Source organism: Cotesia typhae, unplaced genomic scaffold, assembly GCF_013202065.1.
Source record: "Cotesia typhae breed Kobodo isofemale line unplaced genomic scaffold, CoteBio_Ctyphae contig_5, whole genome shotgun sequence".
Classification (NCBI taxonomy): domain Eukaryota; kingdom Metazoa; phylum Arthropoda; class Insecta; order Hymenoptera; family Braconidae; genus Cotesia; species Cotesia typhae.
In genome coordinates this window covers 10,799,902-10,813,331 of record NW_027423757.1, presented here as the reverse complement: position 1 = coordinate 10,813,331, position 13,430 = coordinate 10,799,902, and the positions used below count along the sequence as shown (strand labels likewise).

The 13,430-nt window shown below is 31.0% G+C and overlaps 2 protein-coding genes across 2 annotated transcripts in view; one reads left to right on the top strand and one right to left on the bottom strand.

Annotated features, from left to right (window-relative positions):
- Positions 1 to 4: 4 nt before the first annotated feature.
- Sec13 (nuclear pore and COPII coat complex component secretory 13) lies at positions 5 to 1,555 on the bottom strand. Its single transcript, XM_074247858.1, has 3 exons — positions 1,188 to 1,555; positions 472 to 856; positions 5 to 387 (listed from the first exon to the last, which is right to left on the bottom strand). The coding sequence occupies exons 1-3, from the start codon at positions 1,427 to 1,429 to the stop codon at positions 79 to 81; spliced, it is 936 nt and encodes a 311-aa protein (XP_074103959.1). The 5' UTR covers positions 1,430 to 1,555; the 3' UTR covers positions 5 to 78.
- Positions 1,556 to 11,444: 9,889 nt separating this feature from the next.
- Positions 11,445 to 13,430, top strand: part of LOC141530382 (uncharacterized) — a 33,961-nt gene continuing 31,975 nt past the window's right edge. The window contains exon 1 of the mRNA XM_074247444.1: positions 11,445 to 11,644. The gene's annotated coding sequence lies outside the window, so the exon portion shown is untranslated. The remainder of the gene's footprint in view (positions 11,645 to 13,430) is intronic.

The window sequence follows — 13,430 nt, the reverse complement described above, 5'->3', positions numbered from 1 at the left end:
ATAATTATTAAAAAGGTAATCATTAATTATTAATTATTATTATACATTTTAATTGATATTGTAGGTTAGTATGTGGTACTAGAGAACTCGTTGGTCTGCGTTGTTAAGGTTTCCCTGTCCTTTGTTGAGCTCTGAAATACAAGACCACTGTCCTTCGGAGTTTTCTCTCCAGAGCGAGACCTTGTTGTCTCCACCGCTGACAGCAAGAATTCCGCCGGTCAGCGACCAGCTGACGTTCCAAATAACGTCGTCGAAGACATTCAACACGTTGGGCTTCCAGCTGGCGTAGTCTGAAGAGGTCCACACTACCACGCGTCTGTCCTGCGAGCAAGAAGCCAATGCAGCGCGTGGTGGACCGACTGCTGGAGCCCAAGCGACATCGCGAACCTGAATTTAAAATAAATAAAGAAGAATTAATTATTTAAAGTAATTAAACAAGATCCAAGACTCCAAAAGGTACCTATCACTTACCCAATCACTGTGAGCTTCCAATTTATTTTCCTCAACCCAACGATCACCTTCTTCTCTCCAGATCTTGACTAAGTTATCGCACCCGCCGGTAGCGAGTCGCTTTACGCTTCCAGTTCTCTGGTGAGAAGCTGCGTCGAACGTCGGATCGATTACTGGGCACCAGCTGACGGCGTTGCAGCCGATTGTGTGGGCGTTTGGTATCTTCTGGGTGTTCCAACTGTCGCCGTTGTTGGTAAGTATTGAAATTGAACCGTCAGAACTTCCGCATGCCAAAATCAAACCGAACTCATGGGGGGCCCAGGCTACGGAGTTCACTGATGAATCGTGGCTTGTGTGCTCATAAATTTTTTTCCATTCTCCTAAATCTTTCCAGATCATTACTTTCCTGGAAATTTATAAGTATAAATGATTAGATTTTAATTTAAAACGAAACTGAAATTATTTTACACTTGAAAATTATTTTTAAAAAATTGCATTAAAATTTTTTTAGAGCTTCTAAAGGTGAAATTTTTTAAAAATTAAATTAAATTTAGAAAATAATTTTTAAAAAATTGCATTTATATTTTTTTAGAGCTTCTAAAGGTGGAATTTTTTAAAAATAATTTTTCTTGATATTAAATTAATAAAAAAAATTTCTAAAAACTATCAGATGTCTCCCAATTTCAGTATCGTAAAGTTACAAGCTGTTTTGATGCTTGTTATCAAACTAAGGTTACCTGTCATAGCTGCAGGATGCAAGAATGTTTCCAAATTTAGGGTGGGCCCATGCGATTTGCCAAACTGGGCCATCGTGGCCCTTCAGGTCCGCGACCAGACTCTGCGATCCGTTTTTCAGATCAAATACCTTAACTGAGTTGTCACTAGAACACGTAGCTAACCTCAGACCGTAATAATCCATCTCGGCGTCGTGGATCATGTCCTCGTGCCCGGTATCCACTGTGTTTAGTACGGAAACCATTTTTCATAGGTTTAATTTAAATTTATGGAAAATTATTAATTTTTTAAGTTACTTTTTAATTTCTAAATGCCGTATCTTTGTCTACTACACTTGTATTTTAGGCTAGGTCAGTCTGTCATACGTGGAGGAACACATCAGTGATGCGTGCGCATTTTTATTTTTTAGTCTCTGCGTGAGCTGGCGCTCTCTGGAGTTTTTATTTGAAGCTTTAACTGGCGCGTGTTTTCAAAAGTAATGAGAATTAATTATTATTATTATTTATTTTGAAGGATAATTAAAATTAAATCTGGCTAAAAAATAATATTGAACAAACATTTATCAATTTTTTAAATTTTTATAAAAAAATTTCATGTTTAGAAATTTGAAAAAATTACAAGTGCAAATTTTTTAAAAATATTTATTTTTATAATTGCTTTGGAATAAAAATAAAAAATAAAATTCAGATGTCAGCTGATTCATGTATTATGTAAAAAAAATGATAATACAAAAATTAGCCGACGTTTTTTATTTATTTTTTTTTTTTTATTTATTAAATCAGAACTAAAAAAATTTTTTTTTTAATTTTTTTACAAATGAAATTTTTTTTTTTAATAATTTTTTCCACAAAAAAAATCTAAAGATTCTCAGATGCCGGCTAATGTAATTTTCACAAAAAAAAAAAAAAAAGCTATTTTATTTGTCACCTTTGGATTAAGATTGTCGAAAAAAAAAATCGTAAACTATTTACTAAATGCGAAAATGTCACAGGAGGAGTTATTGCTGAAATTGTGAATTCTAAGAGTGACATACGTCAAAGATAAACCAGATTTCGGGGTGATCTCCGAGGATCAAAGGACTCAAAAAAGTATCTGTCTTAGTTTTTCCGGGGTAGAGAGAATTTGACCCTCCTGGACAAAGAACTGTTATACCTAGATTTCAAAGTGAAGAGACTGAAATAAATAACATTTTTTTTTAGATTGAATTATACGTTGAAAAATTTTAGCTGTTGTATAAAGCTGAATCAATGTTTTATTTATAACGACGAGTTGAAATTTAAATTCGCAAAATTAATGCAAAGATTTAGACGAATTGTCGAACTGTGTAACTTTGTGATAATGAAATTATTTGGATAAATATACGGAATTAGTTCTATAGTTATATTATAGTACTTGGAGACTGAAGTATAAAAACTTCGATGTGCATAGCTTTTTCAGAGTCTGTCTATGTACTGATTCCGGAGACTTTGGTTACTTTATCTTTATACTACATAGGCAAAGTAAATAAATTAAGCTTCAGAAGTTTCCCTTCTGGCTGAATGTAATATTTATCGTGACAAAAATAGATACCTCGGTAAATTGCGATTATGGCTTCTTAAGAAGGGTGTCTGAAAAAATATTTTATCGTCTGAAAAGTTTTAAAAACTCTTTATCAATTATCAGAAACTGTAATACGTTTTTAATGTTATTCACTGGATCGTCTCTGATACTAAATGAACTTTGGTAATTGGAACCGATCGATTTAAACTTTTGAAATTTAAACTATAAATTTGAAGCTTAAAATAACAAGTCAATACTTTGCTTCGTTGATTTTCCATCGTGATAAATTAACAAATAATAGTTAAATTTAATAAAACTTTTGAGATGTAGAAATTTTCTTTACAAAAAAAAATAATAATATTTATTATCGCGAAATAAAAAACAATTTTTTTACAAATGATCTTAAAGTTTTATCGAAGAATGCCAAAATGATGCAATTAAAAATTTATTTCTCTTGATTTAAAAATGTATTAAAATGAACAATTTAGTTTATTAATTTTTTTACTCAAAAAATTCAATATTCATTTACATTATTATTAAAAAAAAAAAAAAAAAAAATGAATAGCTTCACTCAAATTAAATAAAAATTATCTAAAACAATTCGATTAATTTTTTAGATAAAAAAGTAGTCTTGTAAATTTATAAAAAAAATTTTTTACAGTATAAAGAACATAAATTCTCAATAGAAATATTTTTTCCTTGGTGTAAAATTAAAACCAAGTTATTTTTCATTCGTTAAAATTTATCCTCAATTTTTATTCATTAGAGTATAACATAATTATTATTTCCGCGAAATCTAAAATATGTAGAAAACACACATTAAGAGAGATGACGCCGGCAATGACGTCGGGAATCTCGAAAAAAAAAAAAAAAAAAACAAACAAGTAGCCGACCTCAAAAACCCAACGGTAATTCCGTATGTTAACTTTCTTCGCTACTACTTTCTATAGTAACTCAGTACGTGAGAAGATACAGCCTCGGTAGAAGGAACTCCGACTGGTATAATAAGCGAGCTCCGGGTTAGGTGCATCTACCTCGATCCTCAATCTAAATCCGAATCTCTGACGTCATGATCATTGACCTTGAATGATAAACAGGGATATGATGGCCAGCATGATGATGAGCAGCTTATCGTTTCCGAAATAATCACCCATTGATACACATTGGCATAACATCATCGCATAAGTATGATATACCTAACCGGGCCGTACAATAGAGCATGCAGGATCTATACCACAGTATGGGTGTCTCTGTCACTTGGGCTCCTGATTACCGAAGCTACTAACTATTCCCAGCAGCGACTATTCTCTAACTCCGTTCTGCACTCAATCAAATAGATTATCCTCCAGCTCCCAGCGATCAAATAGACTCCAGCAGACTGTGAATATTTGGCGGGCATGCCAAATTCAATATACTCTAGATGCAGAAGCAGAGTCAAAACTCCGACCAAAACAAACTTTCCGCCGATAGAAGTGGAAGGTATCTTGATCAAGATACTTGATACCAGCGTGCCGTTATCGTAATTCGTAATTATTATCGTAAACAAAAAGTATTACAAAAGGTATTAATTATCCCGGTAATGGTCAGAGGAATATTATATCCATCCATTTCAAAGGGGCTCCAGGCACATCTGGCAATGCACCCGAACATTGAGGTCCAACGATGCCGAACTTTTGGCTTCCGGGACCAATGTGCTGCTCTTCCGGTTCTGCCTTAGACATCCTTGACTCGGCCTGGTCGTCCTGGCAACCGTTAAATTTTCTATATACTCTTTTCTACCTCTGCCTTTTCACTCTCTACAATTCCAGACGGTATATATTCGATGGACTTTGCTAGAATTTATATAAAATGTCTTACGTCCTTTTTAAAATCTTCGGCGCTGATAAAAATAAAATTATTTGTATTGAGAACATTTTATTGAGGCAAAAAAAAATATTCTTTTTTTTTTTTTTCATATGAAAAATTTTTTATTTAAGTAAATTAAATGGATTGGCAGAAAATCCTTGAAGAATAATTTTTCTTTCGCTCGTTAGAAAAATTAAAGACTAACAAAATTTTATTTAAAAACTTTCTTTTTGTTTTAAGAAAATACAATTGTGTTCTTTTGATTGGTGAATTTTTACTCAAGAGCCTCGATAAGCTAAAGCCAGAGGGGAAAAATAAAAAGTTTGAATAATCGAGTTTTTTTTACTCAGTAGGGAGTTAAGGAGACTTTAAAGGTTCTTATTTCGCCTTAATGAGGTTCATTTGTAGGAAACTGGATTTAGAAGCGATAAGTTTCCACTTTTGATTGGAGTCAGATCAGTGTTCGGATCCTGGCTTAGATCGTTTTTTTACGAAAAAAAAAAATGACCCTGCAGGCCATTTAGGGCACAGAAAATTAAACATTTTATTTTATTTTGTAAACTTATAAATTAGAGAGTAATTTTTATTAATTAAAAAAAATTTTGATATTCGATCAAATTTTCCTATTTTTACTCGCAAAAAATCACCCCTAATTTTTCCTCAACCTTCTGAACTTTTAATCAAGTAAAAATACTTATCAAAATTAATTAAAAAAATGTCCTTTAAATCTGTCGACAAAAAAAGGATTCAATTATTTCTGATTTCCGATAGAATATTTCGAGCGGTGATTTTTGAAGTTATGCAGGATGCATAACAAGCTGCCTAACAGTAGAGTTTAGCGGGAGTGAGTGTGTAGTATAGGCAGGGGTCCTTAACCAATCTAACCTACATGTATATTATTACACCGAAGGGTGTGATGAAGAGAGATGGTAGGTAGTATGAAACCTTGGTGTCCTCCTCTGTGATTGCAATTAACGGTAATTCCGTTTTCGTACTCCTAACCATCAGGCTCCGCTGGGCTCTTAACGCCCCCGCTTGGCTGCCAACTCTTCCTCCTGTCCCTCTGCCAGAACCCGGTGTTCCCTCTATCTCCGCGTACATTGCTGTAACTAAATTACGGAGAATAGTTTATCGATCGTATCCGAGCTGTTAGGGGACACGGCCAACAGCCAGTGAGAGAGAGATAAGAGAAAACACGGTAAATTTTAGAGTATGTTTAGTTGTATTGGTTCTACCCTCTGGTCCCTTCGGCGTAAAGGTGACTGTATGCTTACCTTGTACCTTACTAATACTCAGATATGATAAATTTGGCATCAGCGTCAGCCGACCGACCGGAAACTCGTAAATTGTCCATACTGTATCCGCAAATAAAAAATTCGGATAAATTTATCTGCGTTTGGGCATTTTTTTTTCGAAAATGTATGACCCGAGATATTTATGAAGCCCGAAGACGGGAATTTCCATGCCCGCTTCTTCGTTTCATGTCTTCTTGTCCGGTCCCGGCTGTTACACTCTTTCTTTCTGTCAAAAATCCTTTTTTATTCATTATTTAACTTTTTTCAGCTCTTTATTGCGCTGTCGGTCTTATTTTATTCAACAGTGTCCGGACATAAAATAAAAGCGCTAGAAGGACAGGTGTTGCGAATTTTTCATTACGAGACTTCCCCTGGGACTACCGACCGGGGGCGGAAACCAACAAGAGCTAGTACTTAGACAATACCGAGTAGATACAATATTCACGTGAGTTGTAAGACTTTCTTAAAAGTTAATCCAACTCAAGGTGATAATACAAAGCGTAATTTAATTTATGGCGGTTTTAGGTGGGAAAAAGTTCTTACTGGTTTTTATTTTTTAAAATGGATATTTTAATTTATCATACTTGATAAATTTATCACGGTTTATTTTTTTATTAAGACTTTCTGTTTGGTTTTTAATTTTTTATGTGGCTTGTATTAATCACCCGCTTACTCGGAATCCAAGCAATAAACTATTTATAATAACAGCGGTAAAAAATTTTAAATGGTTCATCATTGCAGTTTTTAAATTATTTGCTTGCATTTAATGATTCATTGAATAGTTTTGTTTAAAATTTAATTATAAGGATATTTTTTGAGTTTCAAAACTTTTACGAAAATTCCTTTTTTCAAAGAAAATTAATACTTTTAAAAATAAAAAATGCAGCTTTATAAAATAATATTTGATAAAAAATTGATGAATTTTAAATCAAAATTTTGAAGTATTAAATGTTTTTTTTTTTTTTTTAATTTATTTAAAAGAAAATTTTTCAAACGAAAAAAATTATTTATCAATTTTTTCCAGAGTTAAAATTCTATCGTAAAATAAATCTCTGCTTCTATTTTTATTTTAAAAATAAAAAATCCAGTTAACAGATAATCAATCGACAAATATTGTCAATATCTGTCTTCATTACGATAAGTGAACGTATTTGAATTAAATAAAATCTATTTTTACCAATTCTTCAGACAAAGATATCTTTCCAATAATTATCAAAAATAAATCTTCTTGTGTCAGGAATATTTTATTAAAAAAATTACTTTTTTTTCTGTTTATTAAATACCGTCTAATTTTATTTGAATCACAATTTAAAATTGTCACAAAAAACTCATTTTTAAAATTCTTACAAAGAAGATTAACGTTACTTACATCTGAATAAAAAAAAAAAAACTCGCATCAAAGTTCTCGACTTTATTTTTCTCCAGGACTCTCGAGTAAATGTTTTTCAATGTACCGAAATTCCAACTACAACCACTCCTTAAATTAAAAAACTGTATATATATATATATATATATATAGACTGCGGTAAGAAGCAAGAAGTTAAGAACCTTATCTCCGCTAATGCTCTTCCAACAACAACAATAAATAATACAAAATAGAAATAAGAAATCGATTTACGTCGAAAAAATAGTATAAATAAAATAATCCATACACATGAGCATATATATATATAATAACACAACAATTGATTTAGAGCGTATTGTGCAATATTGAATAGACTTGAACCAGTGAATATTGAATTTCAATTTTGTCCTCTTTCAGTCAAACCTTTTCTCCTCGACCTCCAGCCCTCTTTCTTCTTCTTCTTTTCCAGCTTCTGGATTCAGTCTTTTCACATTTCAAAGGTATGTTCATCCGCACAACTGATCTCACAATCCACAAGCGTATAACTCCAAAATATGTCCTGTGTCATTGACGCTTATCTGTTTTTTATCTCCTTAAATCTATTTTCTATTTATAATATTCTTATTTGAATTTAATCGATAGATTTCACCGACCTAGAATCGCGAAAAAGCATCAGAAGTTGAATCGATCACTGACAAAAAGATTAATAAATATTTCACGGCTGGTTTTCTATAATTTTGTTTAAATTAGCGATAATATAATATAATAATCCTGGTGATCCAGAAAACGCGGTCCTTTCTCCTTGAGACCTTATTTAATTTATTTTTTCAGTCAGCGGTTGTATTATATATTGTATATATTATATATTATACATCAATGTTGAATATAATGTCTAGTATGCTAAGTATAGAGCATCCGTTGAACGGCGAATAAAAAAGAATAAGTAGAGGATCAGGAAGAAATGGTAAATGGGAATGTCGGTCACCGGAGCCTCTTGCCTCAACTCCTGCATAATATAAATAATAATAATAAATGTAATAGTACTGTACAGTAATGTAGTGCGATTATCCAACACTAACCACACTCTGTTAAAACACGCCGCTATTCACTTTACCACCTCCTTAATACACTTACATTCCTCCCCCTCGGTGGATGTTGGATACGGCCTTACACTTACTTACCTCAGTACATTATCGCGTCACTCCTCTTCAGCGCTTACAACAGCTTGTGTACTGCTGAGCCTCCAAGGGAATTTAAAGCACATTTTTATCGCGCGTTATACCTCCCGCTTTACACCCACCGCCCCTCGGTGCACGGCCACCTGCTTCATAAAAAATAATAATAAAATGTTCGAGCAACTATTTCACGCGGTTTATGGACTATCAAAGCTCCTGTTTATGTCTGGGTTATTTATTACTGCCAAATTTTAACAGCTGTGAGGCCTGTTACATGATTTTTTCGAGGAGAAATTATTTTTTTTTATTTTTATGATTTATTGCTGATAAATAGTAAAAAATTTTTGGACTCTGAATTTGGGTGAATTGAAATTCAGTAAATTGTAATTTAAAAAAAAAAAGTAGCTTTGATAATAAATTGAAATGAAAATTGGAGAATTATTAATTTTATTGTAAATATGATGAAATTTTTGTAATTTTAATAGTAAGATGCCATAACTAAAAAAAAAAAAAATAGAAAAACTACAGTTTAAAAATAGAATCTTCGCAAACTCTGCAAGAAGTACATTTTAAAACTGTAAAAGTTACAGTTTTAAGTAACATTAATATAAAATACAATTCTAACTATTAATTTTTACGGTTTAAAATTTTTTTTCTTACAGAATTTAGAGTTTGTGAAAATTTTATTTCTCAACTATAATTTTTCTAGCTTTTTTTTTTGCCCGGGACTTAAATATTGAAATTTACACTGTAATCTCTGAAATTTCAACGTACTGTCATTTTACGTGGAAAAATATCATAAAGTGTTTCATAATAATTATACTACACTGCAATGTAGCAAAAAAAAGTTTTAATATTCTGAAAGCTAAAATATTCTTAAAATAAAAGGTACAGATGTATTTTTTTTATCTTGATAATCCTAGTCGGGTCACTAGAACAAAATAACATTGAATTATTTTTGATAAAAAATTTTCAAATCAACAAAATTAATTTCCAAACTAATCAAACCGTGTAAAAAAAATACGCTGACTTAGCTCAATATTTTTTGATTTGTCAAAAAAAAAAAAAAAATCTGTAATTTATAAAATTCCATCCATGGCACCTCAAGGAAATAAAAAAAATGATCTTGCCTTCTTTTTCTTTTTTTTGGCCATCTTCGCTCATACAAGCGAGTGTTCTGGTTTGCAAGGTGGTTTGGGCCAAAATCCGCTGGGAGAGTATGGAAGAGTGGATATGCTGTAGGGCCGCACGCGATTTCACGTTCGATTAAAGTTTCTGCTGGTGCATCTGAGCATCCACAAAGCCAGCATATAGTAGGGTCATAGGAAGGCTGTCGGGAATCGCTCCATACATACATTAATACATATATAAAACTTATATATTATATATAACACGGAGGTGGATGCCGCTTGAGTATTAAAGAAGTGTACGTGCAGACTACGGAGTAAGGACCTGGTGAACTCACGAGGGAACCCTTAGCCATTCTCTCAGCTGTACAATGTAATGCCGCTGGACCGCGGCAGAAAAAATTAAAAAGACTAATGTCCATCTTCACGGAGCATTTTTATATGAATTTTTTCTCACTAAAAATAATTTATTGCTGGCCTCTAATTTTATATCTCGTTTTCGGGGATCACTGGGGTTTAATTGCGCGGAACAATTTTTTTTCTCTTATTTTCATTTATATTTATCTTTATTTCTATTTTTCTTTAATAAAAGTTGTAGTTGTGAAAATGAGTGGTTCTTTGGCCAAGAAAAGTTTTAAACTTGTAAAGTTTCAGATCTTAAGAATTTTTTCTTTTAGTTTTTCATTAAAAGAAAATTTTTTAATTATTTTTTTCATAACAAGCCAATTACTTTGTTTTTATTGGTTTAAAAAATTAGAAGCAATAAAAAATTTACGGAAAAAATAAGTAATAAAATATTTTCAGATTTTTTGTAAATATTTTTTTTATCCTTTTGAATAATAATTTATTTTTAATCAAAAAAATTATAATTGGATCGAAATAAACTTTCGTTTTGTCGATATACAGAACAATTACCGCCCATATAAATTGAACTAATTTATGAGCAGTAATCAAAAATAAATTGGTACCGAATATAAATTTATTCATCTCCATTTTCTCATAAAGAATATATAAAATAGTTTTTTTTTTTTTTACTTCAATATTTTTTCTAAAATTTTAATTTTAAATTTTTACAAATATTTTTTTGTTCGATTTATCTAAAATATTTTTCTATTAATTCAAATTTCGTCTAAAAAAATGAAAAATGAGAGATCTCTTATAATTTTTTTTCGATTACTAACTTCTAAAAAAAACATCTCAATATAATTACTCCAAAAAATTTTTCTAATAATTTAAATTTCGTCTAAATGATAAGAGATAAAGCAAAACTGATAAGTATCTTTTGTATAGAGCCATAAAGTTCTCTACAAAAAACATTCTTATCATTTTTTATATCTCTAATATTTAACCCACAATTTCAACATCAACCTTTCACAAAAATCTATTGAAAAAAATTAGAGTAATTTACCAAAAAATAATTCCCCAGAAATTAAAAAAAAAAAAAGACTCAGACTAAGGACAAGAATATTTTCCAATTTTTCCTTGTAACTACAAAGTGAGTTTACGCCAGCAGCATATTCACTCTTCCATAATATTCTCCTTGCGGACTTTGGCCCAAACTCGGCGTGCAAACCAGAGCACTCAAAGACGTACGCCGTGCAAGTGAGGATGGCCAGGAGAAAAAGAGGACGAGGGTGAAATAAAATTGTGTACATCCTCGAGGAACGTCAGGAAAATTGGAAGAAGCAGAGAAGTTGCTCGGATATACAAAAAAAAATCAAAAAGATGATGAAGAAGAAGAAGAAGAAGAAGAAGAGGTTAAAGGAAAGGTTGAGTACATGAAGAAGGGGGTCATCGGGCGCGTGAGCGGCTTTACTACCGCGTCGCATCGTCGACGGTGCTCCCGCTTTCATACCAACTCGTGCAAGTTTAGTCGCTGGAATATACCGTACCCAAGTCAGTCTATCCTCCGACATCGCTCCGAGCCGTTCGACATACAGACGAACCCATAATACACCGACGTGCTTATTATATTTACTTATTATTATTATTATTATCATCATCAAAGTTTGTTGCTTTGATCACGATTAATTAAAAGGTGCATCGATAATTATTTTACCGCCGACAATTAAATTGAAATAACTTTTTTTTATTTTTGAACCGTGAGTTTTGTTTTGGATTTTTTAAAACCTGGTAAGCAAAAATTTATCAATAATTATTTTTTATTGTAATTATTAATTTGCGATATAAATTATTTGGAGCGCAAACTAAGGCAAGAGTCGTAAAATAAATTTATTAATTAATTAATTTATTTATTTATGGAGTTAGTCGCGTTAATGGTTGACAATACAAGCAATGGATTTCTGTTTGAATTGACTGCTCGAGTTTGACAGAATATCGACAGCTACTTTGCATGAACAATTGAATCCGCGCGAGAAAGCTATGACATAGACATAGAGACATTATATATTACTATACAGAACGTAACAGCATTCAGTGTGTTTCAGAGATTTCACGGGACATGTGCTGATTTAAAATAAACCAGTATGTGTTGTATGAAATACCTATAGTTTCACTTTATTGAATACATATCTGTCTTTCTTGGTGAGGCAATCTATTCAGCTGAGAATATCACGCGTCACAACTTTAACTAGTACGTATAGCGAGTCATGTGTGAACGGAATGGTCGTATGGGAATGGGTAATATCGGTACGTAAATACTTGGGTTTCTAAAGTCTTTATTATGGTTCAGCCCCTCCATAAGCTGGGATAATAATGTATGCGATGCAGTGGAAAGCTCCGACTTTTTCTTTTTAATTGTTATGCCGTCAATTGTGCGAGGAGAAAATAATTAACAGAGTATTTTTGGATTTTCGTATTAAAATTCATTTTAATTAGTCTTCTGGAAATAATTTAATTAGAGAAATATTTTTCGGATTTTTATTTAGTAGAAAAAAAATTAAAATTTTTTTTTCTTGATTTTTCCGGTTCATAAAAAAAAAATTTTATTTATTGAGTTACACTTTGTCAATTATTTTAAAATATTTTCGATCATTGACAGTTTAAATTTCAATATCGTTTTTTGTAAATATTATTTCTACCAATTTTTTTTAATTTTTTTGATAAAAATTGATGTGAAATAAATTTTATTTTACAAAAAAAAAACTTTTTAAAATTTGTATGTACACAGAAAAAAAGTTTATTTAATTAAAACAATTTTATAGCATGAAATTTTTTTTTTTTTAATCAAATGAATTTATTCTAGAGTCGAGAATTTTTTCCTTTTTCGTACGATTAATTTTATGCCAATAATGTTTAAAAAAATTTTTTTTTATACTAATTTAAAAATAATACATCACACATTTTACATGTAAATGTATATTTATTTAATTGAAAATTAATATTCTTCAAATTATTTCTAATCTAAAAGCATTGGTAGTTAATATTCAACCCAAATACAAAACCAACAATAGCAACAACAATTATTGTAATTATTAACACAATAATGAAACTAATAGAATTCGACTGTAGGTTGTCGATAAATTGGAGAAATTTCATTCAAAGAGCATTAATCTATTTTCGCGATATTTCATGCTACTAATGCCGTATGTGTACGAATACGCTTTTGTATGAGTGAAATATTATTAAAACCCTCTATATAAACTTTTGTTTATTTTTATTTCTCGTCGAGAGTTTATTTAAATACATATTATAATTGACAGTTGAATGAACAATTTTAAAAAACTTGGATCATTCGATGAAGTATTTAAATATTTAAACCGAACGTGGAATAAAAAAAAATACTTACGCTTTTTAATTAAAACTAAAATATAATTTTGTTTGACAGTTCAATTTTTATTTTTATTTTTATTTTTTTTTAAATAAAAAAAAATAATAAATGGAATCCGTTCCAAAGGCTAAAGCGATAAAAGCGTTCAGTTTGTAGTTTTCAAAAAAAAAAAAAAAGTAATTTTTAGAA

What these genes read in the sequence shown, in the direction of transcription:
- Sec13 (XM_074247858.1), bottom strand. Translation starts at nt 1,429, where the DNA reads ATGGTTTCCGTACTAAACACAGTGGATACCGGGCACGAGGACATGATC. An exon ending in GCATCCTGCAGCTATGACAG is followed by an intron (nt 857 to 1,187) that starts GTAACCTTAGTT and finishes ATAAATTTCCAG; the next exon opens with GAAAGTAATGATCTGGAAAG. An exon ending in TGGAAGCTCACAGTGATTGG is followed by an intron (nt 388 to 471) that starts GTAAGTGATAGG and finishes TTTTAAATTCAG; the next exon opens with GTTCGCGATGTCGCTTGGGC.